Source organism: Columba livia, chromosome 5 (assembly GCF_036013475.1).
Source record: "Columba livia isolate bColLiv1 breed racing homer chromosome 5, bColLiv1.pat.W.v2, whole genome shotgun sequence".
NCBI lineage: Eukaryota > Metazoa > Chordata > Aves > Columbiformes > Columbidae > Columba > Columba livia.
In genome coordinates, this window is record NC_088606.1 from 17,304,886 (window position 1) to 17,331,186 (window position 26,301).

Below are 26,301 nucleotides of genomic sequence, written 5' to 3' on the forward strand. Positions count from 1 at the left end.
ACCCTGCCATGGACAGAGGAACCTTCCACTAGACCAGGTTGCTCAAAGCCTGGTGCAACCTGGCTTTGAATTCTTTCAGGGATGGGGCATCCACAGCCTCTCTGGGCAGCCTGTTCCAGTGCCTCACCACCCTCATGGTGAAGAATTTCTTCCTTATATCTAATCTCAATCTACCGTCTTTCAGTTTAAAGCCATGACCCCCATCCTATCGCTACATGTCCTTGTAAAAAGTCCCTCTCCAGATTTCTTATAAGCCCTCTTTAACTACTGAAAGCCACAATAAGGTTTTCCTGGAGCCTTCTCTTCTCCAGGCTGAACAACCCCAACTCTCTCAGCCTGTCCTCACAGCAGAGCTGTTCCAGCCCTCTGATCATTTTCATGGCCTCCTCTGGCCCCTGTCCAACAGGTCCATGTCTTTCCTGTGCTGAGGGCTCCAGAGCTGGACACAGGACTCCAGGTGGGGTCTCACCAGAGCAGAGCAGAGGGGCAGAATCACCTCCCTTGACCTGCTGGCCACGCTCTTTTTGATGCAGCCCAGGATGCGATTGGCTTTCTGGGCTGTGAGTGCACATTGCTGGCCAATGTTGAGCTTCTCATCAAGCAACACCCCCAAGTCCTTCTCCTCAGGGCTACTCTCAAACCATTATTTGCCCAGCCTGTATTTGTGCAGTTTATGTTCTCTTAATGAAAGCTTTCTCTATGGATGCACATATACTGGTGACAGTGGGATTGCTTCTCTAGGCTCTTGTGAACACTGGCCACTTGAGTGGCCTTTCCTACATGCTGTGGCTGTACACACATGAGGTCTTCCAGCTAAACGTCCCCTGTGTGCCATCCCAATGTGTACCATTGCTGCCGTCCCCTGTCAGCATGTGATGTGGCCGAAACTGTGTAGTTTCAGGGCACCATATAACTTTTTCAGTCACTCTTGGCAATGAGGGAATGTGTTTATAGAAGGATCAGGAGGATTGTAGCACAATCCTTGATGGATTGATGGTGTTCAATAAAACTGTAGGGTTAGTTTTAATTTGCATCTTAACAGGAAGTTCATTAAGTAGTTGGAGTGAAAGTGAGTTCCTAGGTCTAACCCATGCCTGAATTAAAGTACCTCCAAACCTAGCTGCAGATTTCAGTGTTCAGGTCATCTGGGTTAAGACTATAAGCTGAGTTATCTAGACGATATACATGTGTCCTTCCATACCAGCAGTAGATATGAACTTACTTGGTAGTGCTGTATTCTGCACAGGGTCTAAAGCCAAGTCTTTTGACTTCTAGTCGTTGAGACAGTGATGTTTGTCTCACCATCACAGACCACTTCTGGCAAGCAAGAAGAATGAGAAGAGATACTATTTAGGCTTCAGATCCCAATGACCCCAAACATAGCCAAAACCTAAAGCAGTGGGTTTTTTTCTCCATCCTCATCTGTTAACATCTCCAAAATTGTACTGTCTCATTGATGTCTCTAGAGCCCATGTCTGTTCGATTTACCTCAAGCCAAGTAAAAAACTCACGTGTTTCTTGTGACGTAAGGGGTGCAAGAAACCTGGTAGGACCTGTGGCTATGTATCTCCCTCCATCATCTGCTTTCTCAGCAGTAAATTGAGACTAGTGTCAGTGCTGGGCTTTGTACAGAAGAGAGGTTATGAAAATTCAATACAGATAGACATTCAAGCAATATAAAATATGTTTAATAAAAAGAGCCCTGGGGACCGAGTGTGAAGAAAATTTCACAATTAAACACACTCACCATCCAGCCTAACTCGCTCTCGTCTCTTCTGCTTCACCAGTTAATCTCCAGAAGTACTTCTGGGCTTTCAGGTTTGATCAGGTTGCAAAGAGCAGCCTCTTGGAAGAAGGGATCAGAGAAACATTAACACTGCTGGGAATTTGGTGTTTACCATTTCAGTGGCGTGATTTAGTTTTCTCCTTTATACTGGTTGTCATTAGGGTTAAATAAAAGTAATGGTTTTTAAAAACAGTCCAGAAGAGAGAGATTGCTTTGTAGTTTGAAACAAAATGTATCTTTAGGGCTGGGCAACATATGTAGAGTTGAGATAGCATGGTAATTAAAATTAATGATAATGTAATGATCCTTATCCTGGAGGAAGACTTGTTTGCACATAATTAAGTATTACATATGCTAAAGTCCAAGTTTGATGTAGGGGAGGAAAAGTCGATGGACTGGTGATGTGTCACCAAATGTAGTTCAGATAAGCTACACTGTATATTTGGTTTTTAATCAAGCTTAATATATGTGTCTGTGAAGAGCTGCAGCTAAACTTTAGTGCAGTGAGTTGACCAGAGAACTGCTGTTCCTAAACCAGGATTTATTTGTTATTTTTCTATTGCATTTACCATTTGAGACATCGCTAGCTGATGGCTTGGTAAGATAATATTGGGATGGGTCTGCCATTTGTCCCAAGCCTTCCTGACGTCTCTTGTGCCAGTGCTGACCTTGATGGTACAGAACAACGGTGCCCATACAGAAGGGTTTTCCATGATGGGAAAATGTCTATTGACCAAATTCTCATTGTCATCCTGTGAACAACTCTGCTGAGCACCAACACCTCTGATGTAATTACTGATTCAAATGATATTACAGAGATCGGAGGCATCTGTTTGCTTTGATTTTCAGTCTTACAACGTCCTGAAGTTCTACACTTGGCTGTAGCAGGCCAAGCCTAAAGCAGCAGCAGTCTCCATGCTGTGTGCGACGTTCCAGGGCAGGTCACTGTTGCATCTATCCATGGGAATTCCGTGATGCAGGAGAAACATGCTTTTCTTCCAGGCTGTATCTTTTTCTCAGTAATGAGGTCGCTCTCATTGCTGGGTATGTGTGCTCAGAATCATGGCAGGCTCTGGATTTACAGCTCCTTTTCAAGGAAGGAGATGGGCTGTGGAAGGGAGTTGGGCAGATCTGGTTCCTTTCACACTGCAGTGGGCTGGGGATCCCTGTGTCATGAGCTGAGCACATCTCTGGGAGAGGGGAGAGCAAGACCATTGGATGAAGTTTCTCTAGGATTCAAAAGTAACATTTGAGCTGCTTTCTGAGCTCTTCAAGCTGAGCCCCAAACCAGACATCTACCGCTATAAAGCAAATACCAAAACAAAAACCAACACAGAACAGTCTAGCTACAAAATCTGATTCTTGATTTAAAGTTAACTTAAAGCCCAGCTATATGTTATTGCCTATGTTTTTAATTGGAGTTGATGAGCAGAACATGTCTTGTATGGCATTTTTTTTATTTTAAATGAGGCAAGTGCGTTTTTGGGGGATGAAGGGTTTGTGGTGTATTTGGGCAGTGGGTGATGTTAAACAGATTTTCTGCAGGCATCACACTTGAACATTGTTCCCTGCTGACCTGCATCCTAGTCTTTGAAAAGTCACATCTAGACACAACTGTGGACCAAAGTCAGAGTCTGACCAGCACCACCAAATTCTGAGTCAGGCCTGCAGCACTTTCTTAAAGCAGGAATCTCTCCCTCTTGAACACAAGGGTGGGAGGATTTAAAACCGTAATTAACTGCATAGGCATTACAGAATATCTCTTTGATGATGGCCTCTGATTAGTTTTCTAAATGACACAAAAGGAATGTGGTGTGTTTAATGCTCTGTAACTGCATAAGTGCAGCTTCTCATCTGTACAATTTTGCTAAAATGCGTTCCCTTTTGAACTAAAAAGGTTAAATAAAGAGCTAACTTCTAAGTATTTTTATGATCTTTTTGGAGCAGTTTCTAGTTCTTAATAACCAGGTTCATTGGTTTAGTGCACTTCAATATGAGAGGTCAGGACTTTGTGTAGGAGACTGTGTTCAAAATCTGACCTGCATCTACAAGCATAGTATTCTCTTGCATTTCTCCAACTTCTTCCAACTAAATATTTTGTTTTCTTTCGGAAACTGACTGTTCTAGCCTTACAAGGGTACATTGAAACACAATCCAAGTAGCCTGAAGTCCTGCAGCAAGCTTAGAGAAGTGTGATTTTTTTCTACAAGTCTTGTGCAATGAGTACAAATCCTCTGGTTGCCTGTGCTTTCAAGTGTCTCTGTCAGAAATTTGCCATGTGTTACTGAAATGCTTCACTACTGTGGCCAGACCCTTTCTTTTCCATCCTCAGTACAGTAGCTTCACTGGCAAAGGATTTGATTGAACTGAAATGCAGAACTCAAAACTTGAAGCAGCTGAGAAGGGAGGACGACAGAGGCCCGTGTGAATCAGAAGCAGCATGCTGACCATGAGTGGGAACAGCAAGGTGTTGTTTCTTTTGGTAAATATGAAAGTAGGAGGTGGTAACCTTAAAAAACAAACACACACATTTTTACTATCCTGTATTGCATAGCTAAACAAGGAAATGCAGCACCACAGGATGTGAAAGCCAGTTTTTGTGGGTTCAAAAAAAAAATTTGATTGATGGCAGAAGAACCTATTGAGAATAGATAAACCCCTTACTTTCCTGATTAAGTCCCTAAATGGCTGCTGCAATGGGGTATGATGTGGACAATGTCATGGTAAGGTTTCTGTGGTTTTATACTGTTCCCTGGACATCTGACAGTAGCCTTTGTCTGCCAATTTGTCCCGTTGTGATCAGGAGTCACCCTGATGCTGGGAAAAAAACCCAAAAGCAAAACAAATGAGCAAGGGACACTGAAGAACTCCCTGGCAAAGACTAAGGAAAAGAGGAAGTGCGGAACCTGAAGGAAAAACAAAATACAGAGAAACAAGTGAATACTGGGGAAGAGTTACCCCAGGAGAATGTGAACACATACCTCATCACTACATACATGCATCTGAGTTTCCATCCTTTGGAGGCATCACGGGGCTCTGCACACCTGGCACACAAAGGATGAACCTCATCCTGGGGAACAAAAACACCTTCCTGATCCCTCTTAGATGAATCTTTTTGGTCTCTTGGAGAGACCACTCTTCTCTTGTGGACCAGGATAAGCTGAAGGGCATAAGAAAAACTAGAAACGCATAAGCTGGTTCATATGGTGCGTTTAAGTCCCGTCCCCTCTCATTCCTTCTATTGGTTGTATTGTAGTCAGATGGGAATTGAAATAAAAGAACAGTGGACATCTCTGTAGTCTTTTCTGGTCAGTATCTGGAATGAAAGGCATGTGAAGTTATTTTAAAGATGCTGGTGCAGGTTCCTGCAGGTTGTACCTGCTGGCTGAGGTGGGATGCTGCCACTGAGGACCCCACCTTGAGCTGGAGAGTGGCCTCTGAACCACTCCTGGGCTGTGTTCTCCTGAAGAAGTGGTCTGAAATCTGGCTGACTGCAGTTTAACCCTGGATTTTGGCAGTTTTACATAAGGCAGAACATAATGAGTAGACTCATGCTGGAGAATAAAAGCACTTTTGAAATGGGATGCAAAGTTTAAAAATTAAATTCAAATCCGTGGGTATTTTTTGAGGGAAACTGATGTAAAATGAGTACAGGGCTGTGTGAAAGTGATCATGGCCTCTAATAAATGAAAATCCTTTAAAAATTTTAAGTTGGTTCTTAGATGCATTATTAAATGTGGGCTCTGAGACTTCTCTGGGATTTCCTGCTCAGTAGGATAAACAGAAAGAGGAGAGGAAAGGGTGGTAACTTCATTCATGCTTAACTCTCAGACTCTTACACGTGAAGAAACGATAATTGCACAGTTGGCAATGATGTGTTTGCAATGCTTCATTTTTCACTGTGCTATGTGAACATCTATCCTACTATTTGCCTTTCATACAGAAGATTAATTTCTTGTCTGAAATAGACTTCCTAAGTATTTATAGGGGAAGAGCTATAAAAGTGCACCAGTGTTACGGAAAATAACATGAGTGAATTGGCTAGCTGACAGGATATGTTTATAGAATATTCTTTTACTTGGGCAGACTTAAGGAACAGGCATTGAGGACAGCATATTCGTTTCTGTAACAAACCAATAACCATGGTATATAGAGCAGGAGTCATCCTGCAGATTTAGAAGCAAATTCAAATAAGCATCTAGCCCAGCCTCATGAGGGAAGAATACAAACTGAGTAAAGCACGTAGTGTAGAAGGTTACGGTTTCTAAAGATGTTCAGGTATCATCTGTGTGCCGTGAATGTGCCCTGGCTTAGATGTGTCTTCTGCTTTGTTGTAGCCAGCAGAAGCTGTGGCAATGCCATCCTCCTCAGATCTCACTTCACCTTCTGCATCCCTCTAGGAATCAGCAGACCTCTGCTTTCCTTTGCAGTAGGATCCAGTCCTGACACCACAGGAGGATCAAGCCCCTGGCTCCTCCAGTGAGGTGGTTGCACTGGTTTCCTGTGGCCCATCTGCACAGTAATTACTGTATGGGCATAGAAAGCTCATGGTTGAAGTAAGCATCAATGTCATAAGTGTCTGGTTTTCTCCTGAACGGCGGGTGGGTGCTTGCCTTTTTCATCAGCCTCATACCAGAAAAATGCAGGTGAACAACGAGGGCTTGTTGGGAAGGAAGGGCCTTTCTGGTTTTGTGGTTTCCTTATCAGTCAGTCTTAGAGCTGATACTCACCTTCTGTGAATCTGCTGGAGTATAAAGCCTGTGTCCTTGGGCCCAAGCAGGGGTGACAGAAGGAGATGAGAGAATTGAGCTGTACAGGGTGTATTTAGTTGGTGCAGTCCCAGAAGTCCAGTAGTGACTGTGCTAATATCATGTCTTGGTCTCTCATTTAGAAGGAGCAGTAGGGTATGAGTCTTCTTAAGCTTTGTTTCCCCTCTGCCTGTTCCTACCTGGAAGCCTGAACTGTTGCTCTCAGATGAGCAAAGTACACAGGATGCCTCCCTCCTCCGGGTATTGGTATGAAAGTGGTCTGCAAAATCAAATAGCATTAGCGGCAGATCTTGGCGTGAGCAAGGTAAGCTTACTGCCACGTGCTCTTTCTTGGTACCCTGTTGTCTTGGTTGTGGCTCCCCAGCTTTTTCAAAAGCTGTGATAGCCTTACCACCATCAGGATTGCAGCCATGTGCTTTGCAGCATTACCCAGCTTGTGATCATCTTTTTTTTTCCCCAAGAAACTTGGCATGTTCTCTGCTTCCCCTTTCAGTAAAGCACCACATCTCCTGACGGTTTCCTGCCTTTGTACTCTGCTATACACTGTGCAGACGATTCCTAAGGAACCTAAAGAGACTATTATTAAACACTTGACGAAGATGCTTGAAATGTTGATGTTGCATGCCTGAAGACTGGAAAATATTGGCACCTGCTGTGGTTCTCTAGTTCTGAACACAGATATTTTTTTTTCCACTTTCTCAGTTCAATAGTACAACCGATTCCTTGTCCTGTGGAGATGTTGCAACAAGTGCTCGGGGCATTTCCTCCCCTTGTGGTGCTAAAACTAAGGGTTTCCCGAGGACAAGCGCATTGTCAGACAGAGTCCTGGTACGTTCCTGCCTGTTTTCAGCTCCTGTGTTGCCTCTGACTCCTGGTACTTTTTTGGAAACAAAATACTGCGCTTACTCTCGGAGTGAGAAATCCCCCTCTGTAACTGGCAGCACGTTGTATTTTGGCAGGGGATGAATGAGTTTCAGGAATTGCCTGTACAAGTCTCGTATGTCTAACTACAGCATTTGGCTGCTGCAGTTGGTGCATGAACGTGACTAATAGCCAGATTTACTGGAACAAAACAAGTGCTGGTACCACCCGGGTTGGTGTCCTGGTGGGGTGCTAACGCGTCCGTGTTCGGCACACGCGGCATTCCTTTCCGAGTGCTTTCCCGTCCGTGTCGAGCTGAATTCAGCAGCACCGAGAAGCAGCAGCACCTCCTCCACATTGCATCTCGGAGAGGAGCTGCTGGGGTCAGGTTTTGACAGCTGTTCCCTGTGAGACGGAAGGTACATCACTCCTGCTTTTTAAGCACAGTGTTGAATTTTATAGCACCCTGTCTGCAGTTGCTTTTTTTGTCTGGTAATGTGAAGAAGTGACCCAGAAAAGCTGTACTCTGCTTTGCTGCTGAACACGTGGCGCTCGGGTTTCTACTAACAAATGGCGCCAGTCCTGGCCTCGGGGAAGAGGAAGGAAAGCTGAAATGTTCTTGTCAGGGCAAATCTCACAACTCTCATGTTTGCATAATCTCAGCTTCTCCAAATATGAATTCAAGGTGGGAAGAGCAGCCTCCCCACCCCAGAGAACTGAGGTGTTTGTACAACACGTGTCGAGCTTGTTTCTGAAGTGCTTTGAGTGCTGACGTGCAGATCCTTGTGTTTGAGAGACTCTACAGAACTGAGCATGTTTGGATACCTATGTGGTGCTGATGGCACGGCTACAGTTACGTGAAATCATCTGTTGGTGCAAAGGCCAACAAAGCAATCTCTAGTAATCACAAGAATGCAAGAACATAACGTTTAAACCAAACAAATGGACAAGGATTTCAGCTTCCAGACATAGGAGGAAATCTCATATAAAGCGCGAGCCATGTGTCTGTGTTACGTATCTTTGCAAATCCTAATGTTATTTAGGATCACATTCTACATTCTTGGAATAAACTAAAATGCTGGTCATAGTCTTACAAACTTTTCCACTGTACTTTTTTACTTCAGTATTTGTTTATTTTCTCTGTATTTAAATACTTCAACAAAAAAATATTGTTCAGTTGATGCATTTGGAATGCGTAGTGACTCAGGACAGACGAAGGAACTGGTACATTCTTGGTTCAGATGGAGTCAAGCACTAAAAGATGAGGTTTTCCACCCCCCTCCACAGGCTGTCTCTTGGGGAGTCCTTCTAGGGTTTTGTCTCTTGTTTTCACTGTCTGCAAAATGGAATAGTGATGAGTGCTGCCTTTGTAAAAGGGAAAGATCTGCACATGGGGAGTGCTGTATGAGAGCCTGGGAGAATTGCCGGTACACCCTGAGCTGGAACCTGCTGCTGAAGCCCATTGTTTCTTGGTCTGGTTCTCTGAGGGTCTGCTTCAGCTTCCCTGGCAGTAAAATGAGCCGCCCAGGGATGCTGGAAGAATCTTTGATGCATGTGGAACTTCATGCATCTGAAGAAGTTTGTATAAATGGAATATACATCAGTGACAGAAGCACGGTTTTGCTGTAAGTGTTCTTTTGTCTGCATTTTAGCTATAGTAGTTGAAAAGTTTAATCTTAGTATTTACTCTGTGGGTGTTTTTTTTTTTAATCTTTGCAAATACAAGGTAATTCTTTTCATCTACTGGGAAGCAGATTAGTAACGTTTTGACTGAAAGACATGACCACATGTTTCAGAAATCTGCTAGCTGTCCTTGAAGTGTTTAGCTTTCCCAGACCTGCAGATACATTCCTTGTTTTGGAAACGCCATGTCTCTGAATGTCTTCTGTCTCCCTGACTTTACCGCAGCATTTTCGATCTGCCTAAAAGAAAACGAGTACCAAGATTCCCAAAGCCTGGAAAAAGGTCATTAAATAGATCAGACAAAAAGGAAATAGCATGTCTACTAAATCAAAGATATTTTATACAAACCATGGCGGGTCATGCTGAGAGCTGTCTAGCTTGTTGAGCTTAGCAATGTATCTCTCCTTGAAAATTAGCCAAGAATTTAGCTCTTTCCATAACTTTCTAATCCACCTACACAGCGGAGTTCAGATCCTACAACCGGGGTGGTATGAACCCAGCATTCTTCCAACTGGGTAGTCTTTAATGACAGCATAATTAAGAATAGAGTTTAGCCTGTGATTTTACTTCTCCTATTAGTAACTTTTATATTCTTCTGTGCAGGATGTATGATATGTAGAGCATAGGATTTCAATATATCATTGCAGCATCATTACCCACCAGAAAGTGGGGTGGAAGATAATCAGCAGGTGCCAATGAAGTATTCTAAGTCTTTGCAGCTGTTTACTGCTCAAAGAAGTGCAGTTCCTGAAGACACAAGATATTCCTTTTCCTTTGGGAAAGGATCTGGTGAAAACTGGGAGTTGACACTGAACAGAAAGGGGAACTTTGCTCTTCGCTGATCAGATACTCTTAGCCTCAAAGTATGGTGTTTTTTTCTAGATGGATGTGTCTGTGTGGCCCAAGGCATCTTCCGGTCACTGTCATGCGTCCTGTCACTGGCTGTTGGGAACGCTGAAACACTTTTTGTTTCGTAACAAATTCAGGGGCTTCCCAGACAGTAGGTATGGGCTGCACATGATATAGTCTGGCCTTCTAAGGAGACTGCGTCCCCTGTGTTTCTTAGCGTAGGTACAGTACATCTGGGGAATTGTGGACAACGGCCAGGAGCTCAAAGGGCTTCGTGCACAGCTCCCTGCACCCACTCAGCGCCCCTTGTCTTCGTGATCTAGTCTGTAGCTATGCTGTAGCTCAGTTTTTCTTCAGTTCTTTCATATCTGAGGATTCTTCCTCTTGAGGTATTACTTGACTTTTTCATAGATACTTCATTGAGAAGACAAGTGAATATAAGACACCTGTTTACAACTTTCAATTTGTTGGGTGGATCAATGAGGAGAGATGTAAAAAGGATTCAGTCACCCAGGGAAAGGAAAAATGTGATTGTATAAGCTTGAGTTTTGGCAAAGTGGGCTTGAGGAAGGACTTGGTTTTAGAACTACCACAGAAGGAGTTTATCCTTGAGAAAGTTTTTGGCAAGATAGCAGCAAAGGGGAAGGTCAGGGATGGTGACAGGGCTGAGTCATTTCTTAGAAGAGCAGGTTGGATTCAGGGGTGGACAAAAAGGACAAGCAGCAATGTGTGAGAAGACCTAGGGGCAGTCCTTTAACTGAAGGACCCCCAGGATGAGAGGGCCTAGACAGTAGATATTTTGCTGCATTTGTGAAAGGGAGGGGATAAAGAAGAGATAAATGAAGAAGTGGCCATTATATGTAGAAAGCATATCAGTCTTTAGAATGTTTTAATTTTTAGGGAAAGTACCTCCTATGCACCTGAAATTCTGACTAGTTGGGTTTTAGGCATCACAGAGATAACTGTTATATGAAGTCTTCAGTAGATAATACAATGAAAAAAAATATACCTCAGTACATGTAGTCCTTATGTCAGCAGATGGGAGCTACTTGCAGAGGCTGTTACAACTCTTCCAGCCCAATGCAGTACAAAGAGATACACAGAAGATTCCCCTTGCTGTGTGAGTCCATACTAATCAGTTAGGCAAGAGCAGGAGGTGTAATCCAGGCCTAATATGCAAAAAGATTCAATAAGCAGCAGCAGCAGCAGGCCTGTGCAGAGGAGCCCAAGACAAAACAGAGACATACCGCACCTTATCAGGTGAGCCAGGGTAATATTTGTACTCCCTTTTAAACAAGTAAAATTATACTAGTAAGTTTATTTGGGAGCCAGTCTTTGCCAAAGTGGAGGTTATGTTTCAGGAGACTATTTGTCCTGGCCAGTGCTGCTAGATACAAACACAGAAAATCATCCACAAGCTCTTTCCTGGGCTTTCCTTGAGGGCATTTCCTCATGTGGACGCCCTCACTGTCATGCTGTTTTGACAGGAGATGGTAGCAGGTTCTTGGATTAGGAGTCAGTGTAGCAACTGAAGGCAGAAAATTAGATGTATTTCTCTGTGTATTCCAACTATACAGGTCAGCATTGTTCCCTGCAAGACAGGAATGCACATTTGGGAAAACAGGATGATTACTTTGCAGAGACAGTTCTTGTGAATTTAACTGTCTGACAGCGAAGGCAGTTAATTCCACCTGACACTATCTAGCTAAAAGTTGCATGTGTATTCAGTACTAGGAGTCTACGTTTCTCTGCAGTCAGGGAGCAGAGGTATGTCCAGAAATAATTAGTATCAAACTATTGACTGTATAAGGCAAATCACTGTCCAGCTGTACCCGTTGCCACTGACTACACTGGTACACAGACAGCTCACATAGACAAGTTGGCTGGAGTTAGGTGAGATGAATTCCCCCATCCGTCACCGTTATCCGTGGGCACACAGCATCTGGGAGCACCCAGCCACACTCTGGAGGCTGCTGCTGCCGGGGAATTGGCTCCTGATGTTGGCACATCGGGCAGGGACTTCGCTCCAGTGGAACTGTCCTTCCTCCAGCTGCCTTTTTATTGCCATCTCCCTCCTGCCCAAGTGTTATTGGAGGTGGCCAAATGCTGGACTTGCTGCTTTGAAGCATTGAGGTTTTCAGGGAGTAAGAGGCTCTGGCTGCTGCTAACTGCTTGGTGTGCCCAACATCAAACCAAGGACTCAGGCATTCATTGCACCAACAATGGGGTCAAAGACCCAGCCTCACAGCCCATGAGAAAATAGAAATAGAAACCACTTAGTTCTGGATACTATAGGAGGGCTGGCATCTTTGCTGATGACATCCACAGAAATACTAAGCTTGGGCGCATGCCCCTTCCAGTTCAGCAGCCACTACCTTTTCTTCACGGTGCTAGCCAGAATCCTGGTGCATAGGATTTCCTCCTTGCAACCCATCAGCAGTGTGGAACGTGGCTTTGGGACAAGCGGATGAGGACTGATGGTCTTTGCCTCCCAATGTCTTCACGCAAGTGGTGCGCAGTGTTTTCATCGTCTGGGATCTGGTGTGGGAGTGCTGTTCCCTGCAATATCTACCCAGAGTGTTTTGCAGTTGTTAGCAAAACAAATGGACAGTGCTGTCTGAAGACTTTTTAAGGGAAGAAACTAATCCAATGTAAACAAAGTGGTGTGTGTGCATTCCTTTGCTATAGTTATACTAACATAATTGTAACAGAAAAACGTACACCAACAAAGCTTTCCCACTTAGATAGGTCTTTCCTGGTTTTCTCTCTGGTGTTTAAAATACATGTAGCTTGTTTGTCCCAGAAGTTCTTTCTTCTCATTGGTTTCGGAGTGGGTCCTATCCACCCCACTTTGGAAAAACAATGAAATCACACCAGTCCCTGTACTGGGTGGTGCACCGTATTCCAGTTAAGCCATCGCAAACAAGTGCAGAGCAGAATTCTTCAAGATCAAAACCAAAACCATTGTTTCACAGTTAAATTTTTCTTAAGTGTTTCAGGATTGTCTGCAAGGCTTCTTGAAGATCTTCATTTGAAAGCATAAAATGTTACTTAATAAAAACTGTTCATCTGGTGCTATTCCTTCCACACAACAGAGTGCGAGCTCTGAGTGATGAGCAGTGTAGAAGGTAAAAGTCCCCCATGTGCTAGAAAAGTTTGCTAACCTGTGCAAAGGGAGTGTTAGGGCAGGGCGTTACATTCTTGTTTCCCACACATTACGTGTAAACTTGGGATCAATGATCATTTGTATGTGCTCTTGAGTTCGTATTTAAGTCTTAGCTTAGGTTTCTCTATCCTTGTTTAAACATATATTTGGTTTAGACTAAACAGTTCTTTCCACTATTGTTGTTGAAATAGCATGTTCTTATGTTTCATCCGTGATGCAGGAAGAAATGCATTGCTATTATATAGTTGTGTTCTGGGAAGCTGCTTTACATAATGAAACTCAGATGAAACCAACGGTCACGAAGTCTGTGGAGAACCCTGTTGACCTCCCAGCACAGAGGTGGACCCGCAGGAGTGCTGACTGGAGATGCCACAGGCCTTGCTGTCACCCCTGCTCAGCAGTGCAGCAGCAGCAATACGCCTCTCCTGTCACCCAGTGCTACCCCAAGATCTTGCTGTGTTTTACAGATCTGCATGTTAATCTCTTGCACTTCGTGTTCACATACATGTGAGCTGGTAAAGTAATAAACAGCAGATGGTTATTTGTGCTTCCCCTGTCGTCGGTGGCATGGTGTGGCTCGAGCTGGGGCACAGCTGCTGCAGGACTCTTGCTGTGCAGTGGAGCCTTGATCCGGGTATCGGCTGGTGCTGTCAGAGCCCCTTCCAGCACGTCCCTGAGATGCTTCTGTAGCTCAGAGGGATTTTTGTCAATATTTCACACTCCTCGCAGTCTGCTGCTTTGCCTCTGACCCAGCATGTATAGATTGGAAGTGGTATTTACTGAAAGCGTGGGACATGCATTGTGTAGTCTCTCCCAGGATTTAGCTTCCAAAAGCTCATTAAACTGATCTGGTTAAGGGCCATCAACCGTCTTAGATTAGAGCTATAAAGAGCTTCAGTGGACTCTACTCTTCTGGGTACTCCAATGTCTGCAAATGAACTCTGTCATGGACAAGAAAAAACTGCCTGTGTCATGTCTTTTCGTCATGCCCCCTGCCATAAATACACTCACTGGTGTTTTTCTTTTTTATTAGACAATGTGCTCTGTGTAAAACATGGAGAGACTGATTCTTCAGCCAGGAGGAAGTAACTCATTTAAGTCACTAGAGTTACAGGCAAATAAAATCAGTGAAGAGTTCAGCATTGGGCCTTCAAGGCTCACCTTAGATTCCTGGCTATGACTACCATCCCAGTGCATGAAGCAAACTGGTGTTCTGCTGTGAATTTCTCATGTACATCAGTTGGTTATGAGGAGCTTGGTGCTACATATTCTGTTCAAGTACATGATGGCCCTCGTGCCCCAACACATAGTATATAACAATATATTTGCACCAAATTCAGTGTTCTACTGCCACGTACCCCTGAGGCTCCATCACCACAAGTCAGCTGAACACTTCTTTGTAAAACCTGCCTCTTTGACCCAGAGCACCAAGGAGAGGAGGTGAATCTCTTTCTTGAGAATCAGAAAGGAGCATCCTGCTCTCTGAGGAAAGTGGACATAACGTGGAAGTCTAGATCTAAAAGGTAGGGGAGGATCCTGTACAGACATAGCTTTCTGAAATGGTTGTCTCTGAAGAAGAGTTCAGCTGGGGGAAGAACGCTGTCAGGTTTGCTTTGCTTTGACTTTCAGCTTTATGTTGTCTTTATCTTTTTATCATTTCTCTCCACTCTAAGCTGAACTCATTATGGTGGTTCTTTTTTTTTTTTTTCCCAAAAACAGAATTAGCACTCCTAAATTGTGTGGAAATTAAAAGTTCTTGTGAATTTTTGGAATAGTTCTTTATTTATATTCAGTTGTGAGATTTTCTTACTGCCCAGATGCTTCAAAATCACTAGTTTATTAGAATTGAAGTCTGTAGCTCTGCAGATATTCCATTTAACATAGATATTCAGTGCACAATTCCTTGTACGTCAAGCAAGGGTAAGGTTAAAATCGTGCCCTCAAAGCTGAGTCTGCTCTGCCCTCTTGTGTCTCTGGAATGTGCTGCCAAATAGTCCTCAAATACAGCTGCATTATCATGAGAACTGGAATTTTCCCCCCACAGACATCAAAGTAAGGTGCAAACACGAGGGTATTCAGGTACAGGTTGCTTTTTCAGTGGTGATTACAGATCGACACACGTTTGAACTAAATCTGTTCTGCCAACATTCCGCCTGCACACACATCTGAGGCGAAGGGCAAACAACTTGGGAGTATTTTTAATACAGCTTACAAGTGCTATAATAAACCTGGTGAAACACTCTGTGAAGCTGTTATTTTTATGAATAAGGTTGTGGGGTTTATGAAGCTTCAACTGAAAAACTGTCTCCTAGAGGAAGGAGTGAGGAAGAGATTCTTCCAGCTGATAGAGACTGGGAGTTGTGGGTTGGCCTAACTTGGCTGATTCCTTAATGTACCAGCATTTGACCTTAGCAGAAGTGACAGTCCAAAGCTGTGATAATTTTACAGTGATTAAAGGGATTCTGAACGGCAAAAAAAACCCAGTAGTGTAGTGATTTAAATTAAGATACCTTCAAGATAAGGTTCAGCTGCATGCTAAAAAAAGAATCTGCCAGTTTCTCTGTGTGGTTGCTTGTTTTTTTGGTTGAAAATGAACTGAGAAGGCAGTGGTGAGCTGGAAGTTCAGATTTGCTGCCCTTATTGTATTAGGAGAAAAAGGCATTGCCCTGACTGCATCCTCGCTGTCCCCCCGGGAGCAGAGTGCAGCAGTGCAAGCTGGTGGAAGCGTTTTACTGAAAATATATTTGTTTTTGAAGGTGCCTAAGTGTTTTCAAATCACAGAGCCAACTATTCTATTAAAAATGGCTTTTCTCAACAAAGTAGGAAGTTTAAAGTTTGATACAATCTGCTGTAAATTTTTCAGAGAGCTTAAGGCTTAACATTTGTTCCATGCACGGTGGATGAGGGCTGACCTGAGCCAGTCCTGATTTTGACGTGGATGTTTTTCTCCTTATCTTACTGAGCATTTACAGCAGAGACCAGCACTTTTCAGGAGGAGCTTTTTTGTTTCTCTGCATAGAGCATTGTGCGATTCGGAGGTTGTGTGCCCTCTTTCTTCAGCAATAATCCTGGCAGCCTTTTCAACCACAGGAAGTACTCAGGCACAAGCTGTGCTCCACTTGTAATTGCTAAGTAGAATTAGGGGGTCACGGACTTCATGCTTTGGGCCAAGCCTGTTGCATACCCAGGGGACTCCAGGCCTCCTTGTGTGCTCCTTTGACCGTGTCCTTGCTCCACCTATTCCAGAAATTCACTACCAACTTGTTTTACCTTCCCATTCTCCTCAGCGTGCCCCTCATTTGGTGCTCCTGTTACTTTCTCTGTGTTATCAGAGAAGATGATGCTGCTTATGAGACAGTACCGAGCCTGGTCAGAAGATAGGATATTCTAAAGTAAACACACCTTTTGTTTTATGTTTTTTTCAGTTACACTCTCAGGATTTAGGTAGCTGATGATCAGACTGAAACTTCAGACATGTAGTTTGTTCAGCTCTTAAAATTACCTCGGTAGCGTCAAAAAGCCTTTTTCCAGAAGCCATCCTTAGACCAGCTCCATAAAGCACCCCCTCGCCAAGGGGAGGCAAAGCATTCTCCACACTTTGCAAATGTGAATGTAGAGATAGGACATGTTTAGGGACTTGGTCTTGGTCTTGTGGCAAGAGGTTGATGGTGCTGGGAATAAATTCTCGTTCCTCAGTCTATCTGCTCTTCTTCCTGATCCCTAGATTAGGTAGTGAAGGATGATGAATTACTCAGTAGGGAGATACGTTGAGACTGTAAATCTGAAGTTTAATAGGCAGTGCCCTCCTCAGGGTTTTTTCCAAGCCCCAGGTTTTGAGGTGTCCTCACAGAAAATCTCTGACCTGAACTGTGTCTTTAAACTCCTTTTCTGAAGACAAAGAAATACAGTTCGTTGATCTATGAATGCAGAGCATGGTGTCTGCAATTTGTTGTCTTATCTCTCCAAAATCGTAAAGACCAAAGAAATATTAATAGGAGACTATTTAATGGTTCATCTGTTGGTTTATTTTTTTCCCACAGTGATACAGAGCTGCCTTCTGTGTCAGCACCTCTTATAGTGCAAGGGCCACCTACCCTCACTGCAGGACTGTCTTGTACAGCCATGTCACGGTGGTTTCCATTTACTATCACATACGATCCAGTTCAGCTGGGAACAAACATGTATTGCCTTATTTTTCCTCTGTTTTGCCTACCTGCTGTATGGGAGTGTGTGTTCAGTGTTGGGTTTCTTGTGCCTTCTTCTTTTTGATGGTTCGGGTATCCCATAGCTGCCTGCAGGCCACTGGTGGAGCACTGCTCAACATCTCTTACTGAAGCAAGTCCCAAGCATAAAGATTTCTGCCAGTTCTCACTACCAGAAAACCATTTTTCCTCAGCCAGTATTCAGTCAGCATCTTCCCCATCTTCACATCCAGTTGCTTCTGTTACTATTCTTGAACCTCACCCGCAACAATCCCCTCCTTGGCACCAACACCCTGGTTGGAGTACTCTTTCACCTCCCTCTTGATGGTTAGCTGTGTTACTCATCCTGTTAACTGGCCTTCAACAGTCGTGTTTTCCACCTTCATGGCAGCGTCACTGCTCCATGGGAGTGGAGCGGTGCTCTGACAGTGCTCACTGTACAGAGAGAGGCGATTGCTGCTGGTCACCCCCAGCCCGTGTGTGCCACCTTCCCCACTGTCTTCAGAGGTCCCCGCCTCCCCTGCACTGAGCCTGATCCCAGCTGTGATCTCCCTTCAGAGGTGATGGAGGGATAAAGTGTAGGTAGCGGTGGAAGGACAGAAATGGTAGTTGAAAAAAAAGACCAGCATAGAGAAGAAATGGGGATGGGGGCGAGAAAAAATGCAGAAAGTGAAAAAGAAGAGAGAGGAAGCTCCCTATGAAATCAGATAATCTTGAAGAAAAGGGAGAATAATTTAAGGAAAATATAGAAATCAGACACCACAAAGTTTGTGCCAAGGCATACAATAAAATTTAGGACAAAGATGGGGAGGAACACAGTGACAGCATTTTGACTTGTAAATTTAATTATGGTGTGTTGTTTCTAACAACAAAAATGCTACAGATACTTTTGGTATTTGTCTGAAGTGAGAGCTGAACCCTCTCCTGATCCGAAGAGTCTTTCCGTGTTGCTCTTATTTTGGCAGTTCTTGATGTGAGATGGTCCACCTGGAGTCCTGGCCATATTTCAAAGGCAGGTCTCTGAGACTACCAGGCACTTGGAAGAAGAAGGAAATACCACTCTCTAATTGTGCCCCCTAAAAATGTACAGCCGCATAGCAGTCCTCTGACTTATGGAGAGATTTTTCCTGCTGATATCTTCGGCTCAGTAAAGGCTGTATGAGGATAGGGTTAATGCTTATGGATAGCTGGTTTTTGTGTGATTCAATGTATACACCCAAAGGGAGGGAGGAAGTGCCTGCGTTTTAGCTTCAGATCCAAAGTGGAAAGCATAAAAATCGCATTTGTAATAATCTCTTGGGAACTCACATTGCCTGTTCTCACCTGTAGACTGTTATGTTTATTTGTTTGTATATTTAGTGTTGTCCTTTTTGGCAGTGGTTTCCCCTGGTGACCAGTCACTACTGGTTTGCAGAGAAGCAGTGACAGTGGCCAAGGGTCCAGCACCTGACCACAACTCAGTAAGATCCTGCTAAAGCAGCTTGTCCCGGCAGGCGGAGAAGGGAGGGCTCAGTGTACCACCGGATGTTCACTTGCGCTTCGTGGATTGTATGGTGTAGTTCCATGGATGTAAAACAGTATTGAGATTGACCCTCAGCCATTTAATTAGGTCTATCCTGCACCTCAGTGCAGGGAAGGTGTGCTGAGACTGCTGCCACTGGTAGCAGAAGCTGGCTGATGAGAGAAAGCTTCAGCATGTGCTTGCCACCCTCAGAAGAAGGAGTGGATCATCACTGGCAGCTGGAGGACTTTTTTTAAAAACCTACAGCTATCTTTTCTTTCTGCAGTGTGTGCGGTTAAACTCAGAGCAGCAGCTTTCTAGCTGTAGGCCATCCTGAAGTCTTGTGTTGAGCAAGGGTTTGTTTGTCCTCAGGTCTGGCTGTGAATTCATGATCTGTTTTAGAGGCTTCAGTGGGCTAGAATTGCATTTGTGATGGAGAAAATGCCAGTGCAGTGCAAAGTCAGTGGGAGCACTTTGAGATGCTAAAGAGTCTTCTCTGCTAATTTTTGTTGATCCAGGTGGTCTTTTCTAAGAAAAAAGTCAAATAAATGACTGTTTGCCCCTTCCTTTATCTCCCCATGCACCTGTCATGTAACCAGCAGGAACACTGAATCCTCCCTGTCTCCCGTTCCTGTTCACATGGGAGAGAAACCAGAGGGAAGTGAGATGGAACTATATGTCCCTCTGCATCTGCACTCTGAAGGCAAAGTTATTTGTGAGCCTTAAGCATATGGGTGGGAGAGCTGCCAAGCCAAAGTTGTTCCCCAGTATCTGTAAACTAAATCTGATTCCTTAAATTCATCCAACTAAGGAACTTTTGCTCTGGCGAAGGCTTGTAAATATTGCAGTACCTGTCATTTTTGGATGCCGCTTTCTGTTTTCATAGCAGTGAACTGAAAGCTTTGAAGCAGGGGATGTTTTGTTTATCTTTGTAGAGGTTGACCTCAAAGCATCAATCTTCCTGCTCCTTTTAGGATGTATGAAAATAGTCTTTTCTTTCTGCAGAAAACTTCTTGTAGCAACAGTATTGCTAATGACCAGAGTTCTCTGAGGTTCTCAGAGCGCTGAAGCATGTATTAAGATATGGATATCAAAATACAGAGAGTTTTGTCTCTGTTCTTTTCAGTGATTCAGTTTTCCCTTCTGTGTGAGAGAACATGCATAAACCTATACCTATAATTAAGTGAAAAGCATTAATCTAAACCATGCTTATAAAGTGATTTCTGGATGCATGGTTCTCAGAGTATGTAGTTAGTTTTGCTGGGGTTTTAGTTTATATGCACCTTTCTGTTTCTGCACCATCTGCACAGGGTAACCTCCACCTGTTTGGATTCTCTGTGCTCACTGGAATAGATGTGGATGGTATTAACAGTCCCATTTTGCCTATTTTCAAGACAAGTGCTGTTTGATAGAAACCTGTGACTTGAGTTTGCCAGATACAGTTGCTCCCATCATTTGTGCTGCTCTCCAGTTGCTTCTTGGAGGAAGGTATCATGCTGTTTCTCTTGGAATAAGTCTTAGAAGTGAGTTTTGGCAGATCCATTCTGGATTGCAGTTCAGTACTGTGCAGCTAACTCAACTTATCATAGAATCATAGAATAGTTTGGCTTGGAAAGGACCTTCAAAGCTCATCTAGTCCAAACCCTCTTTCAGTTTAAAGCCATTACCCCTGTCCTATCACTACATGTCCTTGTGAGAAGTCCCTCTCCAGCTTTCTTGTAAGCCCTCTTTAAGTACTGAAAGCCACAATAAGGTTTTCCTGGAGCCTTCTCTTCTCCAGGCTGAGCAACCCCAACTCTCTCAGCCTGTCCTCACAGCAGAGCTGTTCCAGCCCTCTGATAATTTTTGTGGCCTTCTCTGGCCCCTCTCCAACAGGTCCATGTCTTTCCTGTGCTGAGGGCTCCAGAGCTGGACACAGGACTCCAGGTGGGGTCTCACCAGAGCAGAGCAGAGGGGCAGAATCACCTTCCTTGACCTGCTGGCCACGCTCCTTTTGATGCAGCCCAGGATACGATTGGCTTTCTGGGCTGCAAGTAGTCGTGTCCAGTCTTTCAGCCACCAGTACCCCCAAGTTCTTCTTGGCAGGGCTGCTCTGAATCCCTTCATCCCCAGCCTGTATTAATACTGGGGGTCGCCCCAGCTCAGGTGCAGGACCTTGCACTTGGCCTTGTTGTTCTTATTTGGGTGATATTCTTGCTTTGACTTTGTCAATGTGTGCACAGCTTTTGTCTGAAAGTGTTTGGGCCCGCTGACTGGCCCCAGAACCATGGCTGAAGCCAAGGTTCTTTTTGCACCTCAAGTTGCAACCCGGCCCTGTTGAGTGGTAGGGATTTGTGCTTAAGTACTTCAAGTCCTACAGTGTTTTCCTGCTGCATTCCTAAAGGAATCAAAGTTCACCTACAGTGAATTCAACCTACTGAGTCACTAAGAGGGCTGGGTTTTGACTCCAGCCTTATTGCAACCCCATGTGAACAAGCGCAACAGCAGCAGAAACACCTGGAGCAGACCTACCCTGTTTACTGTGGTTTCCTGTGTTTTTCCTCTTTAGTTGAAGTCCACTGAGCAGTCGTGCCAAGTAGTCCCAGTGTCGCAGCAGTGCTGGCTCTGGCTTTGCCAGGCTGAATGAGCACTGCTGTCACGGCAGAGGTCTCAGTGGGCAGTGGGATGTATGACATGGCTGGCAGCTTGGCTGACGTACATCCACTCTGCAGTCTGCCACCTGAGGGGCCCTCCGGTCATGGTGGCTTGGTGAGACTGCCTGCTCCAGCCACACTTGCTGACCATTCAGCTTTTTAAAAATGCTTTAGAAAATTATGCTTGAAGATGAAATATTAAGAGCTAAGATCCCAGCTGCTTTTCACCTCACTGGCTAAGTCTTGTGCAGCTACATATTCCTAATCAGGTGATCATTTTTGCTGCCTGTGAAAACACAGGCTTTATATTTCCATTTAGATTATCTGAAAATTGGACCTTTCACGTTCTGAAATGTTTCTAGAAACCCAAATTCAGGCCTGGTTGATAATCTTTCTGCTGCTTTAGTGTCAACTGTTAAAGCTCACTATCAAGAAGCAGTTAGTGTGGAGAGAGCTGGTAATGGTGTGGCTGAGAGGCTAAACACCTCATCTCCATTTGAGTCTTTTTTTTGTCTTGCAGATGAGAGGATCTGTTCACCACCCTTTATGGAGCTGACAAGTGCCTGTGGAGAAGATACCTTGCAGCTTATAGAGAAGAAAGGACTTGCTTTCCCATTCAGTATGTACATGGGCTTTTCCTTTGTGCTTCTAGTAGGTTCTGAATATTGCACATGCATCCCCCAAGACATAGCCAACACTGTGGGAGTGTGGATTTCATTGCCAAAGCACCAGGGATGTTAACACCTTCCTGGAACAAATGCTCTGAAGCATTCTGCTTGGAATGTGGAGCAAAACCCGTCCCTGTCAGCTTTTATTTTGCCTTTTATTGATGTTCCTTGCTTTAAACAGCTTGCTACAGTAAACATGTGTTCCTGGGAAGTACTAACACTTGTAACAAAGTTAACCTCTTGCCCTGAACTTGTGCAAGATGTTTCTCCTGACAGCTATGATTTTTTCAAGAAAATCACTGCCTTGCTGACCGCCTCCTTTTTTCCATGGATCCCTTCCTTTCCCTGGTCCTGACTACAGAGATAATCTTAGAGGGTAGAAGAAAGAGTGTACAAATGACCACTGATAGCAGGCTTCAAGGGCTCACAGCCACAAACAGTTGTGCTTTGTAGCAAGTTTTGTTGGGGGTCTTGTGCTTTAGTTTGTTCCTTTATTTGATTCCTTGTAGTATGAAGTGAGCAGAATTGGTTAGTCCGTATTTGTTCCTTCAGTACTTGCCTCATATGCCAAGTTCAGAGGTAAAGTCATGTGGGAAAAGCATGTTTTTCTGTCCCTGCCATCACTCTCCGAAATGAGGCAGGTCTCCGGAAGCTAGACTGTGAAGCAGTAATCTAAAGCCCACTGAATGGCTTTGACCCCCCTTCCTCACCCCTGCACATTGTCTTCTCTATACAGACCGGCTCGTGCTCAGCACTCAGCAGCGTAGCCCATACATTCAGAAGGCCTATATCAACTCCTCTACATGATGATGAAATTAAAACATAGCATTGCAAATCTATAGAATATGATATTGTCGAAGTGCTCTTTCTGTCTTCCCCCAAGGAAGTCTTGTCCTGTCCACTCCCCCACACCTTGCAAGTTTTCATCGCCTCTATTTAACATATAAATAACATCAGATTTAGTGATTGTGTGAGTCCCAGGGTCTTCAGCTCTCCTCTGGTTTCATAATAGGAGGAGCATGTTGTTGCTTTGCTTTTATAGGTTTTAGGATGGAGCTGAGAACCAGTATATATAGAGCAGATAAGGAATATGAAGGAGTAAGAACTGCTGGGATTTTTCTGCTTTCTTTGGCCCCCTCTATGGTTGCCTGCAAAAAAATATGTTGTATCTTTGTTTAACTCAGCCCATTTGGTTTCCTCCTCTTCCCCGAAACCATGGAGGTAGGAAAAGAAGTTTGTTTCCACTGCATCCCGGTTCCCTCATTTTCAGGATAGTGGTGTTTTGTGGTACCTGTAAAGTAGCTCCCGCTTCAGGCAAAACCAGGTACTTGTGAAGGTGCCCTCTGAGTGGGCAGGACAGCAATACCAGTACTGGTACTAACTTCTTAGCTGATGCTTAGCATCTCTGTCCAGTCCTAAAATGACCTCTGCTTGCATCTTAGTTACAGGGAGGAGATGAGAGAGTAGGGCTTGAAGCAAGCCAAGCTTTGCGGTTGTTGAGGGTGCTGTTCCAGCAGAGACTGTCATTGGTATCTTGCCTTGGTCTGGTGAACTCCAGTGTTTGCACATGTGGGTGGGAATGGATTTTGTGTGTCCTGTTTCACTGGTGCATTGTTTTTTCTATTTTCTTTACCCAGTTTGTAAAACCAGAGTGGCCCATGGAACCAACTCTCATGAGGTGAGTTAAAAACCTTTTGCAGTGTTATCCCATACTTCCAGTCTCCCCAGGGTGGGTTGGCTGGTGCTTTCCAGTCCTGTAGTAGGCAGAAGGAGGGCTATGCCCAAACGAGTTCCCTTCCCCTGCCTCTCCCTTGTGTTTATTACACCAGTATTTTTTCAGATCTATCTGAAATTAATTTAAATATGACTTTAACCTCTTGACATGGAAGGTTTTTTTAGTGGTTTCTGGCTTCTGTCATCTAGTTTCTTCTAGCAGTTTGTGATCTCCAGTCAGCTCTGTCTGCAGGGAATCTCCTTCAGCTTCTCCTTTGGTGGGAGCTCACACTAAGTGATGTTTCCACCTCACCATGCTTCTCTTCCATCATATATGTGGGGCAGGTGAGAAATGGTTTAGTGCTGCAGATGAAGCAGAAATATGAGGGAAAGCCAGCTGGTTCCTCTCCTTGAGAGGAAGGAAATAGCAAATAGAGACAGTTTCTAGGCATGTTCAGTTGTAATAATATGACTGGAGCTGTGGGAAGAATAAGACTAGTAGAACTATCTGCTTTCCCTTTCCTTCCAGTAAGGCAATTGCAGTTAAAATGTTTGTGTATTCCTGGAAGGAGTGCATTCCCTATAAGCCTAGCTTCCTCTAAATTTAAGCAAGCTGAGTCCTGTTTTAATTCTTTTCCATTTGTGCTTCCTGCCTTCCTGCTTACCACAGCTCAGTTTTGAGAATCCAGCCCTCAGTGCTGGCTCTCGTAATGCCTGGCTTCCTTTGTTAAAACGTGGTCATCGGTCCAGGTTTCCCAGCTGCTCCTGAAATGTAAACTCTGTTGCTGCAGCATCTCTGAGAGGTGAAGGCCCTGAAGTAAAATGTAAATCTAGATGAGCAGAATGCCTACAGCCAAAATCTTGAGTGACCAGCACTTCCTTTAAAAATGCAGCTACATTTTTCATGCTGGCCTTAGCTTGGGTCACTTTACAGGCATGACAGACACTCCTGCTAGTTTACTGGAGCAGCCACTATAAATTTTTGCTAGAATTCCTGAGAACACTTGGGGACTGGGTTGTGAATTAATTTAAGACTCCCTGTTGATTTTTCTGTAAAAGGTTCCTCTGCATCTGCAGCCTGAAATACATGAACCTTTCAGTGCTTATCCAGTCAGGCTTGGACTTTGTTTCCCTGGTGCATCTTTCCTTGCTGTTCTTTTACACAGTGAAGACATATCTCAGCCTTCTGTGAGAATTCCATTTTCTGAGCAAAAATGAGACTAAAATACAGTTGTAAGCTGCACTTCATCACAGGAATTTATGACTAGGTCCTAGGAGGACCTCTGGAAAAAGCCTGGAGTCTTGTATGTTACTTTACATAGCTAGTAGTAGTAGTCACTTTGGAAGTTGCTGAGTTCTCAGGAGTGATCCAGAAGTATATTTATGATCAGAGAGGAACTGTCTTGTAATTGCTATTTTATGGTCAATAAATGGCAAAGGAAGTGTAGAATAAATACTCTGCTTACAGTACAGTATGTCTAAAAGATGGAGCATGGGTCTAGAAGCAAGAAACAGTTGCCTGTTTTATAAATTACTCCTTTGGCTTTTGATATATCACTTCATATTTTGTAGAGATATTCCCACAGCCGAGCTGACACAGGAACTAGAACACAGCCTTACCAGAAACCTGCTTTTCTTCATAAGATGACTATTCAGAAAGTTCAAGTACCAGCTAACAGGGACAGCCGATGGTGCAGGCTTGACTTTGGGTTTTGTGTCAGCCAAGGCTGGCAGACTCAACATTTTGCTGTGAAAACACAAGCTACTTAAGCCAAGATGCTGTTAATTAGTCTTCTTATCCCACACTTCTATGTGGCCTCTGCACTAGAAGTTGCATTGGCCAGCTCAGAACTTGAACCCCACTTTTCCAGCACCATTTGTTAGACATCAACAGAAGTGATACCTGAAGGCTGTCCTTCCAGCTGCCAGCAGGTCAGAACATAGCTGAGCTTCGGTAAAGCTGCCATGAGACATCATTGAGAAGGCAGAACATCACTGTGTTTTTTGAGACTGAATTCCCTACAGACATTGTCAGTAAAAATTCTCAGTGCCAAATGTTTTGTTTTGCCTTCAAAAGAGCTCTGCATTTATAATGAGGAATGCCATTTGGAAATTATGATATAAAGTATTGTTCCCATGTTACTGCTGGACGCAGCAGGTCTGCACTGGATGACAAAGAGCAAGTGCATCCTGCAAGCGAATTCTTGGAGCTGTACTCATGCATGCTAAAATCCATGAGACATCACAGTAAGCAGTATAACACAACACCATGGGCGTTGTATATGTTATGTGCTGGTCCGTGGGGCTGTTGGCACAGAGCTTTGCAGAAGCAAAGTGTCATATGGTTTCCAGCAGCATGGGTCAGTTCAGTGCTGAGAAGATAAACTCTCTGGCTTGCCACACTTCTAAAATAGGATAATAACTACTTGCTCATCTTGTGAAGGTGTGGTTTGTGGGGATTAATTAGCTA

General features: G+C 44.1%; 1 protein-coding gene across 6 annotated transcripts in view; it reads left to right on the forward strand.

Annotated features, from left to right (window-relative positions):
* Window positions 1–26,301, forward strand: part of ITPK1 (inositol-tetrakisphosphate 1-kinase) — a 149,894-nt gene that overhangs the window by 104,879 nt on the left and 18,714 nt on the right. For all 6 annotated transcript variants that reach the window (XM_065063621.1, XM_065063623.1, XM_065063620.1 and 3 more), the window contains exons 5-6: window positions 21,971–22,069; window positions 23,756–23,796. In XM_065063621.1, the coding sequence (XP_064919693.1) occupies window positions 21,971–22,069; window positions 23,756–23,796 (140 nt within the window). The remainder of the gene's footprint in view (window positions 1–21,970; window positions 22,070–23,755; window positions 23,797–26,301) is intronic.